The 20983-nt window shown below is 39.0% G+C and overlaps 1 protein-coding gene across 3 annotated transcripts in view; it reads left to right on the top strand.

The window, feature by feature from the left end:
* Window positions 1–20983, top strand: part of LOC143828404 (rho-associated protein kinase 1) — a 90134-nt gene that overhangs the window by 45823 nt on the left and 23328 nt on the right. For all 3 annotated transcript variants that reach the window (XM_077318832.1, XM_077318833.1, XM_077318831.1), the window contains exons 14-27: window positions 305–440; window positions 969–1060; window positions 2142–2388; window positions 3875–3981; window positions 6082–6232; window positions 6866–7026; window positions 7719–7903; window positions 8952–9021; window positions 11954–12048; window positions 12795–12960; window positions 16139–16232; window positions 17466–17554; window positions 19864–20052; window positions 20423–20588. In XM_077318832.1, the coding sequence (XP_077174947.1) occupies window positions 305–440; window positions 969–1060; window positions 2142–2388; window positions 3875–3981; window positions 6082–6232; window positions 6866–7026; window positions 7719–7903; window positions 8952–9021; window positions 11954–12048; window positions 12795–12960; window positions 16139–16232; window positions 17466–17554; window positions 19864–20052; window positions 20423–20588 (1948 nt within the window). The remainder of the gene's footprint in view (window positions 1–304; window positions 441–968; window positions 1061–2141; window positions 2389–3874; window positions 3982–6081; window positions 6233–6865; window positions 7027–7718; window positions 7904–8951; window positions 9022–11953; window positions 12049–12794; window positions 12961–16138; window positions 16233–17465; window positions 17555–19863; window positions 20053–20422; window positions 20589–20983) is intronic.

Below are 20983 nucleotides of genomic sequence, written 5' to 3'. Positions count from 1 at the left end.
TTTTCTCTTCTGAGAAACAAATAGCATAAAGACCATAGTTTTTCCAAGGTTTTTCATAACCTGATTTTTCATCCAACTGGTCTATTTCTTCCAGACCACTTTTTCTGCAGATAAAATAATGAAAGAGATCCAAGCTAGTCATTGTATAAAGCTTTTATTCAGATAACTAACATTGGGTTTAAAATATTTAAAATATAGTATTTGTATTGCTATGTTTTTAATTTTTGGCAATAGTTGTGTACACACCTAATGAAAACTAATCATTTTTAATATATGGACAATTGGCAACGTTTGCAACTTACAGGTGAGTCAGAGAAAAAACTCGGAATCTACTGTTACTCAGGTTGAAAAGGAAAATATGTTGCTGCAACACAGAATAAGTGAATATCAGAGAAAGTCAGAACAAGAGAGTGAGAAACGTCGAAATGTAGAAAATGAAGGTAAAATTGTCTTTCCTTTGTTAATTAATATATTGCAATATCATTTTAGTACTGTAACATTCCAAGACACTTCTTGAATTTTGAAAAGTGTGAAAATGTTAGGAATGGATAGGATTCTCGGCAGTTATCAGCAGTGGGAACACAGCTATTTACTCCCACCCTAGCACCTTCTGATTTCTTGAGTCACAGGATCTGTTGGACATGGCCATGTGAGTCTTGGGGCTTCAGTGAGGAAGAGGCATGAGGAAAAATTACCTATTTGCAAGTACTTCTCTGCTGACCTAGTACAGCACCGTCCATGTGACTTAATCCATAACTTTTCCAGGGTTAAAAGGGACTGGGGGGGGGGGGCAGCAGAAATCCATACTACTAAATGCCTTCTTCTGATGGATCACTGGATCTAACACCATCTTTTCAAAAGTATGAGTGGAAAATATGTGGTTTCAATATATGTGATTTTTTCTTAGTTGTGTATATATCTTCAAAAGAAATGAATAGTCACATTTAATGGGTTTTCTTTTCATCTAGTATCAACTTTAAAGGAACAGTTGGAAGATTTAAGAAAAATTAGTCAGCATTCACATATTACAAATGAAAAAATAACACAGTTGCAAAAGCAGGTAAGTAATTTTGCATATCTCCATCTCCTTTGCACATAATATTATAAGCTCAGGATAATTATCAAAGTAACAGAACTGAGCATGCTAAATATAAGTTCATCTTTATGGTTTCTGTGGAGTCCCACATGGAACTGTGCATTCGCAGACCTGCCATGGAGAAGAGCTAGCAAGATTCCAGGGGTGCTCTTCACAGAGGAGGCTGACTTTCCTGCCCAAAAGTGTGTGTGGTGGAAGCAATCTTTCCTCAGTTCTCTTTTTTGCTGCTGGTGAGAGAGGAATGTTCAGTAAGCTGAACCTGGATATTTACCTCAGATTTAGAATGAGAAGTGAACAATATAACATTTTTATATTATCAGCCATTGTAAGGACATGGCCTTGTTGAAATAAATGAATGAATGTGCTAAATGTGAAGCAAAAATGCCCCCAGAATGGCCTATCTCCTCTGTTGGAGAGAAGACCTTGATAATACATCAACCTTGCCACCAAATCATGTGAAAAATAGTGGTTTGTCTGGAAACTCTGGGAAATGGCTTCACTACCTCAAACCCACAAGGAAAGAGCCCAAGTGGCTGATAAATGGGCCAGTGGCTACCTTGGTGAGCTCAGTGACAATGCCAGTGGAGCCTATATTGGCTGAGGAATCTGCCTTGTCTAGGACCACACGTAGCCCACTGGTGAAGAAGATGGAGGACAAAGTTGCACTCACCTTGTAACTGTTGTTCATCAAGTGGGTTTCTATGCAGGCACACAGCTCTCCCTCCTTTTCCCACTGTTGGAGTATGTTATTGATTGATATTTACTTTCCTATGGAGGTGGATGAAGAACTGAGGGAGTTATTCCCTCTCACATTATGTGACTTTTGGGTGGGCATATCAGCATCCTCTGTGAGGGCATGGGAGAGAACTCCTGGGATCTAAAAATTTGTTTAAAAGCTTGCTAGCTCATCTCCATGGCAACCCTATAAAAATGCAGTCCCATGTGTGCTTGCGCAGAATGCCACTCAATGAACAACAGTTACAGGTAAGTGTAATTTTTTTTCTGTTCCTTACTTACCTGCCCTAATTTTTTTCACTTCTAACAGCTAGAAGAAGCCAATGATTTATTAAGAACAGAATCTGATACTGCAGCAAGACTGAGAAAGAGTCATACAGAAATGAGCAAGTCAGTGAGCCAGTTTGAAGCCCTAAATAGGGAGCTGCAAGAGAGATGCAGAGTTCTAGAGACCACAAAGTTACAAGTGGAAAAGGATTATTACCAACTGCAAGCAGCTCTAGAAGTAGAACGAAGGGATAGGACTCATGGATCAGAAATCATTGGAGAGCTACAAGGTAATTGTTCTATACTAGTATAATTTCTGTTATTTTACCAGCCAAAATTATTCTGTCAAATATATTGAGAAAGTGTTAGAACTCTTGAAACTACTCTAGAGCCAGTTTGGTGTAGTGGTTAGGAGTGCGGACTTCTAATCTGGCATGCCGGGTTCGATTCTGCGCTCCCCCACATGCAGCCAGATGGGTGACCTTGGGCTTGCCACGGCACTGATAAAACTGTTCTGACCGAGCAGTGATATCAAGGCTCTCTCAGCCTCACCCACCCCACAGGGTGTCTGTTGTGGGGAGAGGAAAGGGAAGGCGACTGTAAGCCGCTTTGAGCCTCCTTCGGGTAGGGAAAAGCGGCATATAAGAACCAACTCTTCTCCTTCGTAACAGCCAATTGGGGGTGCCTTTGATATAGTTTTCAGCAAAAGTATTGCAGAAGCACATTTTGACCTCACATTCAAGCACCAAAAAAACAGGAAAGTGGTATTGGACTACATTGTGTTATCATATCATACACAATACCCTTCACCGCATGCTGTGATATGGATATGTTATGTATGTATCTCTTGCAGACCTTCGAACATTAAATACTGTTCGGATTAGAGTCTCCCACTATTCATGCAGGAGGACATATGCTGAAGGGCTGGGGAGATGCCAAAACTAATGCTGCAACACTCTGCCCATTCCCCCCAGTCAGAAAACTGAGTTGTAGTAAGCCCAATATTCTTATTTCAGGTGCAGAGGAAATATCTGACTAGTGCGTTAGGTTTTCTTGATATTTAGGGAGGAAAAGTGATTGTATAGAAAATTTCCAGTGTAAACAGTTACAGATCTCTCCCTACAGTGGTTTTGGGACTGTTTAACTTGGGGACATTCAGGCATTTTATCTTTAATTTATGAAAATCTATTACGATATAGTTTGAGAACATATTTTGGGGAAACCTACATCTTTTGTAAGATGATGCTTACCTTGAAACCGCTATATATTATGTATAGTGTTGTGTTCAGTTTTATGAATCAAATATGCTTGAGCCATATTACTTTTATTTAATTAATTTAACTGCAGGTTGGGAGCATGGCACAAATATTCTCAATATTGGTGTGGATTCTAAAGTAGACTCTCATTGAGTTCCAGAGCATCAGCTGACACTGATGTGTTGTATTAGTTCTCCCTTGCTGCGCTGTTCTAAACATGGCATATAGGAGGTGTTCTAGTCATTGGGAGAATGCCTCCCTGAAGTAGGAAAATAGCATGCTTTGGTTCTGTTGATCCCTAGATACACAATTTGAGTGTAGAGGAACAGGCAACTACAGGAGAAGGGGTTGCCAGTAAAAGCCTCTAACAGAGCCATTTCTTGCTAGATAAGATTCAAGCCATTGATTCTATTTTCAGTTGCAAATGTCCTTAGATGTATGGTTGGGAGTTAGATAGACAAGTAATATCCGGTTTTGTGTTGAGAGTTGTAACAGATAAAACATTTTTTTTAAAATTAAGCTCGGATTACATCTCTACAAGAAGAAATCAAAGGTGTGAAAAACAATCTTGAAAAGGTGGAAGAAGAAAGGAAAAAAGCACAGGACATGCTTAATAATTCTGAAAAGGTAAGACAATTAATCTCTCTGTTAAGTGTAATTCTTGCTTAGAATATTTCAATAAGAATTTTCAATAAGATCGTCAATATTTTAAGAACCGTAGGTGGAAGTCAGAATGCAGACGTGATAGATAAAATAAGACAATTGTATGGGTTTTACAGATTAAGTCATAATTAGTTGTGCCAAAATAATTGAATTTATGATGATAAAGATCAGTAGAAGTCAGTGAAATGCACTGACACAAATTGCTTGGCTTTTGGAAATGTTACAAATGCTGCAATAATAAAAGCATTTCTTAATTCTATGTTTAAACATTGCAGTCATTGTTTTACATAGTATTATAAAAAAGCATGTTACTATAAGGGGAGGGGCTAGAATTAAAGAAAGTCTGCTTTCCATGGATGTTCCCCAGTTAAATCCCTGCCATCTCCAGCTAAAAGGATCAAGTATGACTTGATGCAAAAGACCTCTGCCTGAGATTCTGGAGAACCACTGCTACTCTGAATACAGTACTGACCCTGGAGAACCAATAGTATGATTCAATATGGCAGCTTCATGTTTACAAGTCTTAAAACATTTCTTTGGTTCTAGGAGCAAGTTCAAAAATTTAGGAGCCAGACTAAATTTGCAGCTTTGAAGTTTTTCTATTTCAGTTACACATTAGTTAGTTAGTTAGTTTTATTACAGTCAGAGACCAGCACAAGATGATACAAAAACATCCATTAAAATCAGGAATTAAAACATCTTAAAACATAACAATACAAAATAGAATAATAATAAGGTACATAAACACAGCTGTCCAGTTCACTTGAAATAGACCATTCTATTACGAATTTTGATCGCTGATGCGCAGAACTTGGCAACTTTATAGGTTGTATCATTATATCTGCCAGCAGCAGAGAAATGTTACACATTTTCTATGTATTTCCCCCATGAAACCTAATTGAGGCCTTATAATGGTTTTGATTTTTTATATAGGAATAACCCTGGTTCTCATCATCACAACTAAAAGCTAATACTAGCCTAGATTTGCCAAATTTTGTATAATCTCAGTATTACTTTAAAAAGCTCTAGTTCATTGAATATTGATGCCACTAGAGAAAATAACTGGTTAAATAACGAATTCACCTACCATTATTGAATGATGTAATTTATGTTTATGTATAAGCAAACAATGACAAAAATTTCATGCACTTTCAATTCCTACAACAAGACTTTCTGAATTTGCGATTTGAAATTATATATAAACTAGGGGGTAAATAAGATTTAACTTAATCTAGGCTAATTCCACTTCTTATTACAGCCACAATGCAGGTCCTGTGATCCCAAACATTAGCATTTCTGTAGATCAAAGGAGGGGGACAATTCCTTCCTCCCTTTTCACCAATGGAAAAACTGGTTAGATCTACCTCGGTATTGCTGAAACTACTAGGCACAACAATGAAATTTCTAGGGCCCATGGCAACCTGACACCTGCAATTCCTTGAATTGATACCTTCATAATTTTATATTTAAATCTTGATGATGGAGGAGAGACAACAAAAGAAGGAAGGCTTTCATAAAGCATAAATAATAGAGAGATTAAGGTTTTGACTTAGGTATGAGAACACAGGGATTAAGACAAAGTCTTCAATGGAAAAATTTGTATTTTGGAAGAGATTTAATGAATATAGAGTGTTATATAGAGAGTGTGGGAGGGATTACAGGGAGAAGTGGGTAGAAAGAAGAATGGAGGGAGGCTAATAAAGCTAGAGACTGGATGGTGAAAAATGGGAGAATTAGAAGTAGATAATAGGAAGTAGATAATAGGAAATTAGGTTATAGGAAGGCTCTGAAGAATTTACCATGCCTTGCATTCTTTGTGAATATTTGCAGATTATGTATAATGGATGTGATTAATTGCATGCGTGTTGACTTTACTAAAATTATTTTACCCAAGCATAATAAATGTTTTCAATGGTTTCATCCTTTACCATAAATTAATACATTAGGATGGGAGGGGGGGCACAGAATGGGTCAAAAGCCCTTGAAAAGTGTCATGAAACGCAAATATTTTAAAGATTTAATCTGATTATTTTAATATAATTATTTTTTCAAATTATCTTACAGCAAAAGAATAATTTAGAAATAGATCTAAACTACAAACTCAAAATGTTACAACAGCATTTAGATCAAGAAATAAATGAGCATAACATAGATAAAGCTCGGTTGACGGACAAACATCAGTCAATAGAAGAGGCCAAGTCAGTTGCAATGTGTGGTAGGTACTTGTATCTTTGTGTATAGGTGTAAAATACTTGTTAATATTTGTATATATGTATTCATTTCCATAATAATAGATTGCATGTCAGTTGCATATAGAAGGAATGCTACAGGAAATGGAAGGTGGGGGAAAGGGAAAAGCACTGCAGTAGCTGGCTATCAGGCTGCTCCAAAGCCAAGCAGGCTGTTGCCTTCCCCCTTTCTCCCCTGAGGAGGCGGAGGGTGAGAAAGGTTGCTTGGCCAGCTGGCAAGGATGGGGCATCTTACCCACAATGAGGCTGGCTCCTCTTCTACCCGATTAACTGCCAGAAGTGGCAAGAAGCTGAAGGAGGAGGAGAGGTAATACCCACAGTTGGTCCTCAGTGGGAGCATGTCCTACCCCTATTGGTGGCATACCCCTGTGAAGTCAAATCTGGTAGAGTGGGCATCATCTGAATGCCACCCCATCATTATCATGGAGACTGATTCTATGCCTGTACAAGACTTGATATTCCATTTCTAACTACATGGTCAGAAACTTTAAAGTAATATAAAACTTCTCTACAAGTAGCAGTAAGAACGTTAATGCTCCATGCCAGATAATGTGCAGAGAATAATTTAAAAAGATGCGCTGATTTTGGTTCTTCTTTAGAAATAGAAAAAAAGGTAAAAGAAGAAAGAGCAGCAAGAGAGAGAGCAGAAAATCGAATTGTTCAAATAGAAAAACAGTGTTCTATGCTTGAATTTGATCTGAAACAATCTCACCAGAAGTTGGAACACCTTTGTGAGCAGAAAGAGAGGCTAGAAGATGAGGTAACTTTACTTTCTATTCCAAACTGAATGTTAACAATAAAATTATACTTCCTGAAGCTAAAGAAAACTCCATTTTTTGAAATTAACAAATAATGGCTTCTATGTTTTTGTAGGGGGCGAATTTAATGTAGCAACCTAAAATCCTTCCTGATGATTTCCCCGATTCTTGTGATTTGGTTTTTAGTTGCTATATATGCACAATACAAAGTTATTGAAACTGAAGGCCAAACAGTCCTGTCATCAAACCTCTAGGACCCTTTGGTAGCATTGTGGGAAACTGCAAGGGGGAGGGAATAAAACATTAGAACTGGGGGAAATAAGTTGCTTGGTAACAGATATTTACATGTTGACATGTATTCTGCTCTACATAAAAACAGAACTAGCATTGGATACTGAGAAGGAGTTGGGAGGTATGGATTTTTTAAAGAACAATAACAACAGGAAGACCTTTATTAGCTGGTAAATGGCTTTTGAAATGGAAAAGATGTTCAAAACTTAAGGATAGACATAAACATTTCCCACTACTCAAAGTCAACACTCTTCTAAGTATAAATAACTCCTTGGATTCAGGCCACTGTTTTCTGGAAAGTATGCTGTCGCATAGCCTAATATGGAAATAGTGGTATTGTGTATTAATTATTATTGCTATTTTGAAGTCTAAAAAACTGTTTTCCCCCCTAAAATACTGCTAGGTTAAAAATCTTTCACTTCAGCTTGAAAATGAAATCAATAAGAGAGTAATGACACAAAATGAACTGAAGATGCATGCTATAGAAGCAGACAACTTGAAAGGTTCTGAGAAGCAGCTAAAACAAGAGATAAACACATTGTTAGAAGCAAAGAGATTAGCCGAATTTGAATTGGCTCAGCTGGCTAAGTAAGTAATGAAGGAATTTACTTGTATTGCTTAATACACCATCTACAAAGACTAGTTGGTAGTTTTTCCCCCAATCTTTATTTCAGTATATTAAATTTTTGTTCAGTATTGTGTATTTGATCACTCTGAAACCTCATTCTTATGCACTCTGATTTACTGGGGGACTGGTTCAGGAGAACATGTCACCTCTTTAGTACTACAAAAGTAGTATTTGCCTGAAGATTTGTTACAGGAGGCAAGAACCACTTCACTTGCTTTCAGGTTGTTTATATATGGGAATGAAATAGCTTTCAGTTTGAGTTTTCCATTATCCTTCAATTTTCTTAGAAAGCATTTTAAGATAGAATGTCAAAGCAGGGCTACGCATTGTGTTGTGTGCAGCACAGGAGCTTTGAACTGCCAGGCTGCCACAAGGGGGAAGGAACTATCTAATGCATTCACTTCAGCCATTTGCCTGGCAAAAATCAGCATTCCTCAGCTGTTTATAACTCCTATGGAAAATTTAGGTACCCACATATCTGTCTTGGCATGGGTTGGAAGTCCCTGGAGGGTGTTGATTTTTACAAGGAAAAAGGTGGAAGTAGAAGCAGCTATTTAATAGCTATTCCCCCTCCAGAAATTATCTGCTTGTTTATTGTTGCTAGGAGGTTTTTAAAAACAAACTACAGTCAACAAGCACATGTAAGTGTAGTTTTACACCTGTTCAGCTTGATTTATGAAGATTAACAGTTAAAATGTGTTAACACTCTATTAAAAGCTTATTTAAACTTAGGGCATTTGAAGACTGTGTCTGAAGTGACTATCAGAGATGGGGGAAGAGTGTAGGGACAGTTCGGGTTCCCATTTACTCTGTACCCTGTTTCTCATCCTGGCCAACCAGTTGCACTAGAGAGCTCACTAAAAGGGCAGAGAGGCCAGGGCCTTTCTGTGTTGTAGCCTCCTAGCTTGGATATTCAAAAGTTTACTGTGAAGAGGAGGGTTGTGTGTGATGAAATTTCATTTTGTTTTAAATAAATGCTTTTACTCATTTTATTTCTTTCTCTCACAGGCAGTATAGAGGGAATGAAGGTCAGATGCGTGAACTGCAAGATCAACTAGAAGCTGAACAGTATTTTTCTGTAAGCTGCTTTTACATAACACAAACCATTTTTAAAATTACGATCTTATGCAAATATTGGATAATCCTAAGAATATTGATTTATTTTTGTATTTCAGTAAATACTGTAGTTCTTTATGATGTCTGGGAACATGCTGTTAATTCAGAGACAGAGGACTCTGTCCCTGTATAAATAGTGTCCAGAAATCCAGTTCTCTGTTATCCCAGGACTCTTCCTTTTCATCTTGTTCACCTAGGCTCACAGCAGAGTGAAGACATATTTATGATAACCCTCAAAATAATACCCATACCTTCTAAAACAAATGGATCCATGCAGTTTTGTCAGTGTGTAAGGCCAACATGGATCCAACCTCAGTTGCATTGGACACGCAATGTCTTGTGGCTGGGAAATGTGTCATTGCTTTGCTTTCTGTAATACGTTACTGAAGATCCTTTTTCTGCTGAGAAATCATTGCTTGATAATTGTATACTGACTGAATCATCATTGTACTTGCATGATCTGGTTTATTTTCTTGAGCATTCCTGTTTTTCTGTTTTTCTGCTCCCACTCATTGTTTAGATCTCCTGGAATGGGAGTGGCTATGCTGTCTGGATCTCTTAGATCTAGATGATAGCAATTTTCCTGGCTTGCTTATTCATGCCACCACCAAAAAGGGAAAATATCCAACCAAAATGATTGAGAGTACAAAGAACATGATTGAGAGTACAAAGAAACAGAAAAAAAGTAGTATGATGGCAATATATAAGTGAATAAATTCAGTTATGTGGACACTATCTGGAAATTTGATATTAGCACAGCAAGACATCCATACATATTGTTATTTGGACCAGAGAAACCAAGATATGGAAGTATTTGAAGAATGATTTTATCTAGGGAGTATATAATTGAATTAAATTGAGTTAAATTGAATCTTCCTGGTTCTTTTGATTTGTCTTGTCTTTTCTGGCATGAATTAGATATTATTGTGCTAATTATGGTCATAAACCACTGATAAAGGCTTTGTGTCAAAATGCGTTTGATATTTGAATTTATTCTGTTTGGCAGCACACAATTATTCCCAGTTTTGGATTTACTCATATATTTACTCATATACAGAAGAGTATTTATAAGCCGTGACTATTTTGGGTAGTTAAAAAGTTCCATATTTACTAATATATTAAATTACTGGTGTTATGTTTTGTGCATGTGGCTGAATTTGCTTAGATGAAAAGAACTACTTTGGTCAAAGTCTGCCTGCCATGCTTGTTAGAGAACTGATCATTTTTTGGGAAGAGGCATTGTATTGAGATAACTGGGAACACTGATAGTACCAAGTTGAAGCTTCCACTGATCTCCGCCAATCACATTCCTTCACTGGAAAGTGAAGGGGCTAGTTTTGGATCTTCTGTGTTGTGAAGCATGTGTTCCTCCTAAAATCTAAGCTATAGTTCAGGGGTAGCCAAACTGCAGCCCTCCAGATTTCCATGGACTACAATTCCCATGAGCCCCTGCCAGAGAATGCATTCGCTGGCAGGGGCTCATGGGAATTGTAGTCCATGGAAATCTGGAGGGCCGCAGTTTTGGCTACCCCTGCTCTAATTGAACAGGGATTAGAGAAATCAATCTAGGATTCCCTATATGCAGAGAATGAACCCATTCTCCTTTCTAATGACAGATCCAAGTTGTCATACAAATAGTTTCTGTCCACTGAGCTGCTAAAATAGCTCTCCTCTTAAGAAATAGGATTTTCAGTTAGCTCCATAAAATGAATAGTATGACTGCTGAATCTTTTCCTTACAAATAAGCTCTTTTCAATTAGCAGTGTCAGGTCCCTAACAACACATTTATTGAATCAGAACCTGGCACTTCTTGAATCATGATTGCCTGCTTAACTCACTGCACCACAGATCACACTGTGTTTGCTGGCTTCTTGGCTTAATTAATTATGAGCAATAACACCTTACCTAGCAATGGCTGTCCCATAAGGCAAATCCCTACAGCAAAGGCAAGGAGCTGCTAGATGAGTGGTAAATGAAGCAACTACCAAGCCAAAAGTGCTGATCCTTTTTTATTCTAGCAAATACCACATACTTTTTAAAAGCAATGGTAATGAGCAGGAAGAGGCTGCTCCTATTTCTCTCAGACACCTTCTAGTACCGGAATATGTTCCAGGCTTAACCTCGACAGCTTGTTTCTGAATATAATACCTCTCTTGTCTATGAGAAGACTTTTCTTACTTCTTTAGTAAGTTGTCCAGGTGCAGTTGAAGAGTTCAGCTGCATCTGGAGGCTCCTGCTTTTCTAGGTACTGAGTGATGGGTAATGCATTATATTGCATTATATTGGCTATTTTAGTGGCCAAGGCATTTACCTCAATGTCATTTTTGCAGATTGCTTCCTTGCCTTCTTTTTCTGCTTGGTTGCTGTTGATGTAATTGTAATTTCTTCTGCCATAATCTTTGAGAATCTGAGACAAGGCAGATCAAGTTAGTTTTATCCTGGATAAGGACCTTTTTTATTCTCAGGCAACGGACACAGAAACACAGTTTTCATTCTAATCTGAATGCTCCCCCACCCTTTGCTGCTAATTATTACCTGGATGGCCAGACTGACAATGCTGGCCATAATCATATGATTATTCATGTAATTGTTATTATGAATTCCTATATTTTTCTTCTCCCTGGACTAGGTAAAAATAAGGCGAAGACTGGTCTTTTGATTTTTAAGTATAAATTTAATGTTCTATGATAATTCTTAGTGTGTTTGTCAACTTATGTCTGCTAACAAATAATGTTCTGGGTCATGCTATCTTTTTGCTCAGTCTTGCCCAGTTTCTCTGTCCCACAACCTCCAGCATAGCCTTTTTGATAAGTAAAGCAAATCTGGATGGATCCAACACAAAATCTATGTTTTAAGTTCAGTATGATAGATTTTCCCCACTCTTTCATTTGCAGACACTGTACAAAACTCAGGTTAAAGAACTTAAAGAAGAAATTGAGGAAAGGAATAAAGAAACACAGAAAAAAATACAGGAATTACAAAATGAAAAGTAAGTAAACTTAACGAATGTGATCTCTCTCTCTCTCTCTTCCCCTCCTTCCCTCGCATAAAACTCTCATTTAGCAATGTTCACCGCCATCTCATAGGATCTCATAAGCATCCTGTATGATATTCTTGCTGCTTCATCATGAGACTTCCTCCATACTCGCTCTAGTTGTCTCGGCTCCCTTTTCCTGTTGCACAGCTCTTTGGTGTACCAGGGGGCTCACTTGAGGTGAGGGTGGAGAGGGGACTGGGGAGCAATCTCATCAATGGCGGTCAGTATCTGGCTATGCCAGTCCATGACCAGTTCACTTAATGAGGTGCCAAGAGGCATTGGGTCCTGCAGAGAGCATTCAGAAAATCCTGAGATGGGCCTTCAGAGCATAGTGATCTGATCATGGGACGGAATTCATCGCCTTGAGTTCTACATCCAACCTTGCACCAAAGATCAAGTCCTGGGTGTTGGCCACTTGATGAGTGTGATCGGCAACAATTTGTGAAAGCCATAGTGTTGCCATGAACAGCACTACCTCCAGGCCTGGATCTGAGGACAAGAGATCCAGCTTCCCCAAAACTTTCTTATTCCCATTTATAAGTTCAGGCTCTTTTCTTCAAGTTTAGTAGTATGTTTCCTATATCAGAAAAGTTATTCTTTGTAAATTGGTTAATTAAAAATATGCAATAGGATTATATTTAGTTTTTAAATCACTGAAAGTCTTATGGTATGAAAAAAGTATTAACTGTTTGTTGTAGAGAAACACTTGCTGCCCAGTTGGATCTGGCTGAAACAAAAGCTGAGTCTGAGCAATTGGCTCGCGCTCTCGCTGAAGAACAATATTTTGAACTTACTCAGGAGAGCAAGAAAGCAGCATCACGAAACAGACAAGAAATTACTGATAGAGACAATATTGTAAGCCGGGTAAGTTCCTGTGATAACAAAGTGATGCTTATCCTAGTGAATGTGGTGCTTGTCAACTTTATATTTTACATAATAATTTAGTAGTATTCCATAGCATTATTCCAGATATGTAAGTGATGTTTAGATTGAATAGTTCCCAAACTCCCTCACTTAGGGCAGATTGCTAGATTACTTACAGGCTTTATGCCTGCACAGAGCTTAGGCACAGAAAACCTCATCCCTGAGACTCCCTTTGGACATTGCATATTTATGAAAGAGAAATTGTACCTTAAGGAAGCGGTGGCATCAATTTAAACTTCTATGAGAGTATGTACCTAGCTATAGTTCACATGTATAGCTATAGGTACTTTGTTTTTAAGTTTTTATAGCTTGTCCTCAGCTATGACCATTAGGCAGTTATAGTACACATGGTGTGTGGGGAAAGCTGCCTTTGTTAGACAGCCACAGCCATCGTCTCCTTTGTCTTGGAGAACAATATAAAGTGAGTACTCCATATCCACTGCCAGAAATTTGTTTAAAACGGGGTAGTCAAACTGCGGCCCTCCAGCTGTCCATGGACTACAATTCCCATGAGCCCCTGCCAGCGACCGCTACCGTTTGGGAAATGATCTCATGGCTTCTGAAGAAATGGGGAATATTGCTGCTATTGTTGAAGACTGTGCCAGTTTCATATGTCTCAGGACCCTCCTTGATGCGGGCCTGAGAGTCTCTTGTAAGGTGCCTCAGGAAGGATCAGTTAGAATTCCCAAACAAGATGAAGAAGTTGAAACATCATAGATGGACAACCCAGTTGTCATCTCCTACTTCTGTTCTAAGAGCCTTGGTTCCAGTACTTTCCACCATTTTGCTGCTTTTACTGCTATACCAATACCCAAATCAGACATAGAGGTTTTGTCTGGTTTATCACCAGTGCATCAATCCTCACCAGTACCAATTGCAGTCATTTTAGAACAGGGTTTCCTGAATGGGTGGGAATTAATTACAGTATTTGCTGGCATATAAGACTACTTTCCCCCCCTGAAAAACATGCCTCCAAGTGGGGGGGGAGGTCGTCCTATACGCCGGGTGCACTTCAGTTGGGATAGACATAGCTGCCCATTGTGGCCCATAGTACTGTAATGTAATGTAACAAACTCTATATTTTGAGTGGAAATGTTGGGGGGGGGTCGTCTTATACGCCGGCAAATACGATAATTTTTTAAAATTTGGTTATGCTCACCTCCCCCCCCCGAATGGACAATGATGGACCTGAAGGGGGGTGGGAAGGGGAGGGACCCCAGGTGGGTGTGTACACAGCTATGCTTCCAAACCATATTCTGCACAGTCTGCCACTTCTGGGATCTCTTGAAGGGGCTTCTCAATGCTAAAAAGTCAAGAAGGGCTGTGTTAGAAGGACATATTGAGAACTCCACACTCAGGCCACCATACATTTTTGTTCTGTTGCCTTATTCTCTCTGGTGTTGGTTTTCACCATCATCTCAATACTGAGCGAGAATTCAGATCCTGTTCTCCTGACTCTTGTTCTCAATCTCATTGATGCAAATTTCTGGGCAGGGACTCCTGTGCAAGTCATCTCTCAAGATGTCTGGCTGCTGATACTATTCCATATTCTGGGGTTGTTGGTCTTGATCTAGCTGCATTCCCATAGAGTTACAATAGGTCTTGTCTAAGTTTTACCATAATTACTACCGGAAACTGATAGGCCATATTACAGTTTGTATGGTTAGTACCCATCATGTTATTTGAGGCAGTGTGGATTGATGATACTCCATCTGTCTTTGCTTATTCAGGTACTCATGGTTCTAGTGGTGAAGCCTCTTCAGACAATTTCCTTTTGAAACCTTGTCACCTACATTTCTACTTCTGGTAGTTCAGACTCTGGTAATGGGATAGGCCCCCTCCCATGCCGTCCCCTATCAATTTATCATTGCTTCCTACTCCTTCCAATGCCTGCTAATTTAGTTGGTCTGCCACCAGTGCTGTCTGCCATTTGTACTTCATGTTCTGGGCAGGATTCCTCAGTACCTATCTCTGATTCTCATGACCCTGAAGAGGTTCAGACTTGCCACCATCAAATTACCTCTAGGCCTCTCCCTGTGGAGGATATTAGATTTATTTATTTATTTTATTTATGATTGTATTTATAGACTGCCACTCTTGGCCCAGCCAGCTCATGGGGGTTTACACAAAAACATAGACCTAAAAGCATAAGACCTGATAAAACCTACAGCACATCCAAAATGGTGGCACCAATCAACAATCTTAAGATCGCCCCATACCCACTCTCAACCCTTCCACTAGCATTTGCCATTAGCCTGGTAGATGTTCTCAGGTGATGTTTAGCTTAGGGAGCCATAGACTACAAAGTCTGCAGAGGCTACAGAGGGAGAGACCCAATCTTACTACCCCAGCCTTGACCAAACACCTGGTAGAAGATTTCCGTCTTACAGGCCCTGCAGTACCCAGAAAGCTCTGTCAGAACACTCAACTCTTCTGGGAGCTCATTCTACCAGGTTTGGGCTAGGTCCAAAAAGGCCCTGGCCCTGGTTGAGGCCAGGTGAACTTCCCAGGGGCTCAGGACCATCGGCAGATTCATACCTGCAGAGCGAAGAGCCCTGTGGGGGGGGGGGGGATGCATAAGAAGATATGTGGTCCCTCAGATAGGTGGGACCCAGGCTGCATATAGCCTTAAAGATTAAGTTCAGAATCATGAACCTGATCAGGAAACCAACCGGTAACCAATGCAGCTGTCTCAGCATAGGCTAGACATGGGCCCTCCAAGATGACCTAGTGAGGACTCTCACAGCTGCATTTTGCATCATTTGGAATTTACAGGTCAGAGACAAGACTTCATTTTTGGCTTCTGTTTCATCAGTAAATGAGGGGCTAGTTGTCCTTGTGGTCCAACATTCCATTTCTGCAGTTCCATGAAGGTAGAGTTGTCCTCTTTTGGGAGAAAGTTTCCAAGTTACGGCTGTGCACAGACATAGAGTCCATCAATATGAAAGCACAGATGACCACTTGAACAGCAGTTTATCTTCGTGGTTTCTGTATAGTCACACACGAGTACTGCAGAATCGCAGGCCTGCCACGGAGAAATAACTAGCCAGCTTAATAAGCTTCAGAATTCATATTTCAGAATCTAACACAAATACTTTGCCCTATTTTTTTTGTTTAGCTTGAAGAAACAAACAATGCACTAACTAAAGAAGTTGCATTTCTGACCAAAGAAAATGTTGAACTCAAAGAAAAGATTAAGAAAGTAGAAGAAGGTATGTGGTGTTTTCAGTTTTGATAGATTTATTCAATATTTCAACTAATACAGTGAAGCCTTTGTAATATTTTGCCTTAATACATTTTAACTGCATTTGCTTATTTATTTATTTAAAACATTTCCATTCTGTCTTTCCACCCAGGTAAGATCCTCAAAGCAGCCATTTTGTTTGAGATACGTATGGAATATTTTTAGGAATTGCTTTGTTAGCAGAGTTTGATGAAAGGATTGAGTCCTGGGGACATTTTAAAGATTTTGTTGGTTCTGCTTGAACTTGTGAATTAAAAACAAGCAAAGTAATTAAGAATTAGTCATAGATATAGTTTGCTGTGATAATGGCATTCAGTTGTCACAACAAGCTGGTGAACAAGAACCTGGTTGTTCACTCCTCTTCCATCCACCCCTTGTTCACAGAATATGATTCAGGCTTCTACATTGAGAAGCCTTGGAAGAAACTCCAGTTTCCTGAAAGAGCAGAATGTTAAGAACATCTGAGTATTACTTAAAAGAATAAAAGGGCTGGTGGAAGAGAAATCAGCCAGAGAGAGCTTAGAGAAGGGGTCTACAACATGGTGCCTGTGGGAATAATGAAACATTTCAGGTGTATTTATGAAGTGGGTGGGTTCAGATTGGGCCTTGCTTTGGCAGCAGCTGCCACCATACCACAAGGAGTTTCCTCTTATGACAGAAGGTGAGCTATGGCAACCATTTTGTGACTGGCTCTATCTCCTACTGTGTCAGAATTCCAGAAGTGGTCAGGCTTAAGAAGGTTGGGAACCCCAACTTAAATAATGCTGAGGGAGTGGTTTTGGAGGTGGGTTAGTATTTCCAAATCCCCCATAACGCATTGTGGGATTGCAGTTTGTTCCCTCTAATTCAGAGTTGATGGTTCAGCATATGCACAAAGATAAGTTTTTCTGTCCATTCAGCAAACTTCCTAGGTATATGGAAAAGTCTATTTTGTTGTTTTTTTTAAAAAAAAGGTAAGATCCCCCTCCCTCCCCAAAAAACAAAAAAACCTTGGTCTGCTAAAGACTGACAATATTTATTGGCATTGAAATGTTGAAAGCAGTTGAAGGGAGGGGAACAATTGGAGATGGGAACATTTGTCTCTCAAGATTGCAATGTAATAGTGTAATCAGATTAGTTTAGTTCCCTGAGGGTAGAAGAAAGGAGAAATTACCCAAGATGCAATTGATTTGATGTCATAAACTGCTTAATATTTTTACAGATTATAAACTGAAGAAAGAGGAGGAAGTCAACATCATTAAAATGCAGTATGAAAAGAACCTGAACACTGAAAGGACCCTTAAAACTCAGGTATTTTTTCATATTCTTACTATACTGAAGTTATTTAGTGGACTATGCCTCCTTTGTATGTAGCAATCTGTAAAATGATGCACTTTGGAACAAAGAATTCCAACCAGTTATAGGCTAATGGGAACTGGACTTGCTGAAACTGAGAGGATAAAAGATCTTGGGATTGTGTTAAATAGCTCAATGATAGTGTCAGCCCAGTGTACCGCAGCAATGAAAAAGGCAAAGCCTATGTGAGGATAATTAAGAGACAAAAAATAAAATGGCAGTATAATGCCCTGTACAGATATATGGTGGCTTCATTTAGAATACATTGTAGAGATCTATTAAAGGTGAGACAGTTGTGACTTGGACTGAACTGAATCCTAGGCATGTAGAAGGATATCGGCCCCTTTAAATGCCATCTGTAATTTAATGATTCATCCAGAATGCATTCAGAGGGATGGCAATGCCTTTAAATGCCTTTTAACTCACAGGATCTGGTAGTCATCTCAATAGCTAGAAAAACAAAAACAAAATAAAAAATGGCCAAATTACTATTTGAAAAAAAGGGATAAGTTATTTGGGGGGTATTTTTTCAGCTTGGATTAGCTGAATCCACACCCCTAGTCATTTTATCTCAAAAAGGATATTGCAGAGCTGGAAAAAGTACAGAAGAAAGCATCCAAGATGATTAAGGGATTGGATGAGAAAAGGCTAAAGTCCCTGGAACTTTTCAGTTTAGAAAAGAGATTACCGTATTTGCCAGCGTATAAGACAACTGGGCGTATAATAAGACCACCCAACATTTCCACTCAAAATATAGAGCCCGTCCACCTCATTGTTACATTGCATTACAGTACTTGTCATTGTCACCATTGTATGGCCGCAGTGCGACTGCAGCGCCTCCATCCCGTCCCTGCATCTCCCTGTGACCAGCACTAGTGCGCAAGTGCACATGTGCGAGCTCTGCATAGACAAGGGGCGGGCCGGAGTGCCGCTGCTTTCCGCCGAGCAGAATGGGCCGGTCACGCCAAAAAGGCTGGCACCCCTGTCTCGCTGCTGATGCTCGCAGCCACGCTGATGACCTGCCGCAGGCGCACTGGATACTGCGCGATATTGGATGGTATGTAGAATGAGGTGGACGGGCATCGGGAGGCCACTATGGGCAGATATGTCTATCCCAACTGAAGTGCACCCGGCGTATAGGACGACCCCCCCACTTGGAGGCATGTTTTTCAGCGGGGAAAAGTAGTCTTATACACCAGCAAATACAGTACTTTTATTTATTTATTAGATTAGATTTTTATACTGCCCTTCCGTATGGCTTAGGGGTGGAGGCTTATAAATTTATGCATGGTGTTGATAGAATTGACAAAGAGAACTTTCTCCATCTTTCCCAAGATACTAAGAGCACAAGGTCATCCCATGAAACTGATAGGTTGTAGATGGAGGATGGACAAAGTAGATGGAGGATGGACAAAAGGAAATACTTCTTCCACGCAGTGATTGATTAAACTGTAGAATTCGCTGCCAGAGAATGTAGCATTGACTGCAGGCATAGACAGCTTTTTAAAAGGGTGAGATAGATTCAAGGATGATAGTGGCTACTTAACCATGGGGACAAAGGAAGCCTCCACATTCAGAGGCAAAAAACCTCTGAACGCCCATGCCAGGAGGCAACACCAGAGGAAGGCCTCAGTCTCTGTGCCCTATTGTTGGTCCTCCAGAGGGACTGGTTGGCTGTTATGTGGTACAGGATGCTGGAGTAGATGCACCACTGGTCTGATCCAGTAGAGATCTTATTATGCTCCTATTTTTATTCAAAATCCTATTCATACTAGGATTATTTCAGTAGCAATGTATTGTTTCTATTGTGATCCATATAGTTTTTTAAATGCTCATATTTTATGGAATTATGACTGACAGTGGGCTAAATGGGCTAAATCTGGAAGAATATTGAATGCAAATCCGTGCTTGGCCATGACATTCTCTTGGTGACCTTGGGGCTGTCACTGTTTCTCAGCTGTACCTTCCTTACAACCAAAAGTGGGGAAGGAGAGGGAGGATGCATACATTGCATGGAAGGAGAACAGAATACAAAATCATCAGTCTAAAATATTTTAATAATAAAGTAATTTTCAGTGAAGGTACAGTGTAAAACACAAAAAAACTAAAATACAGGCATTTATTTTCTGCTCTGCTACCAACAGGAGGAAAAAGCACTATTCACCCAGGTAATAGATTATATCCTTATCTAGACTGTGAAAAGTGAAACTCTATAGAGTTCTCTTTTAACATATATATGCTTTTGTTTATCTTTCTTATAACAGGCTGTCAACAAACTAGCAGAGATTATGAATCGCAAAGATTTTAAACTTGATAGAAAGAAAGTAAACATGCAGGATTTCAAGAAGAAAGAGAAAGAAAACCGAAAGTTACAATTGGAACTTAACCAAGAAAAGGAGAAATTTAATCAAATGGTGATAAAATACCAAAAGGAGCTTAATGAAACGCAAGCGGTAAAGACTTATTGATTAAATTATGTTATATTGCTAAATCATATTTGTAGGCCTGTTACAATAGCAGCTATAATATGGTGGTCTATATTACACAGTTCATAGACACTAATGGGTAATTCTTGTTTCTTAAAAAGCTAGAATTTTCTTTCAGGGGTCCTTGTGTTTGTAAATAAGTAATGAGAAAGAGATTGCTGAAGATGAGCAGTGTAGGCAGGAAGTTAGACTGAACAGAATACCCATTTGCTGCTGCAAGTAATTATTGCTTTGTTTCATGGTTTTAATTTTAGTGCCCCATTTATTATTACCAAATTATTACTTAATATATAAGAACTATCACTGTTCTTATAGTATTATTTTCTGTTGAATACAGCAACTTGTAGAAGAGTCAACATATAGGAATGAACTTCAAATGCAGCTGGACAGTAAGGAGAGTGACATAGAACAACTGCGTAGCAAAATTTCAGACCTACAACAAGGCATGGAGTCTACTAGTGTGGCCAGCTTGCAAGCAGATGAAACTGATGGTAATGTTCTGGGTAAGAGGCATGTTCCATCCTCCCCTCTATATGCTTCAATTTATATTTATGTAAGGTGTTGCCTTTTTAAAAACAGCAAATCATTTTAAAAATTATTATTTGACATTTATTATTAATTTATTTTCTGACAACTGTGGTTAGAGTATTATGCAGTGTATGATTTATATCCCTTAATCAGGATGTGGAATTCCATGATGACTGCTTAAGATCATTCTTCTAGAACAAAGTTTGCATTCTCCTTATATACAACATGTGGAAGAGCTTTAACTTTGCTGTTGTCATCATTGTTCTTTTAATTTTTATTACTATAGATTATTATAGGCTTCTAAATTTAACAATGTTTTCTCATATAACTAACGTAATAACTAATTATTAGTGTCTGCTATATAAGATCT

Source organism: Paroedura picta, unplaced genomic scaffold, assembly GCF_049243985.1.
Source record: "Paroedura picta isolate Pp20150507F unplaced genomic scaffold, Ppicta_v3.0 Ppicta_v3_sca25, whole genome shotgun sequence".
NCBI classification, from domain to species: domain Eukaryota; kingdom Metazoa; phylum Chordata; class Lepidosauria; order Squamata; family Gekkonidae; genus Paroedura; species Paroedura picta.
The sequence above is the reverse complement of the archived record's forward strand: the minus strand, read 5'-3'. Positions and strand labels throughout refer to the sequence as shown.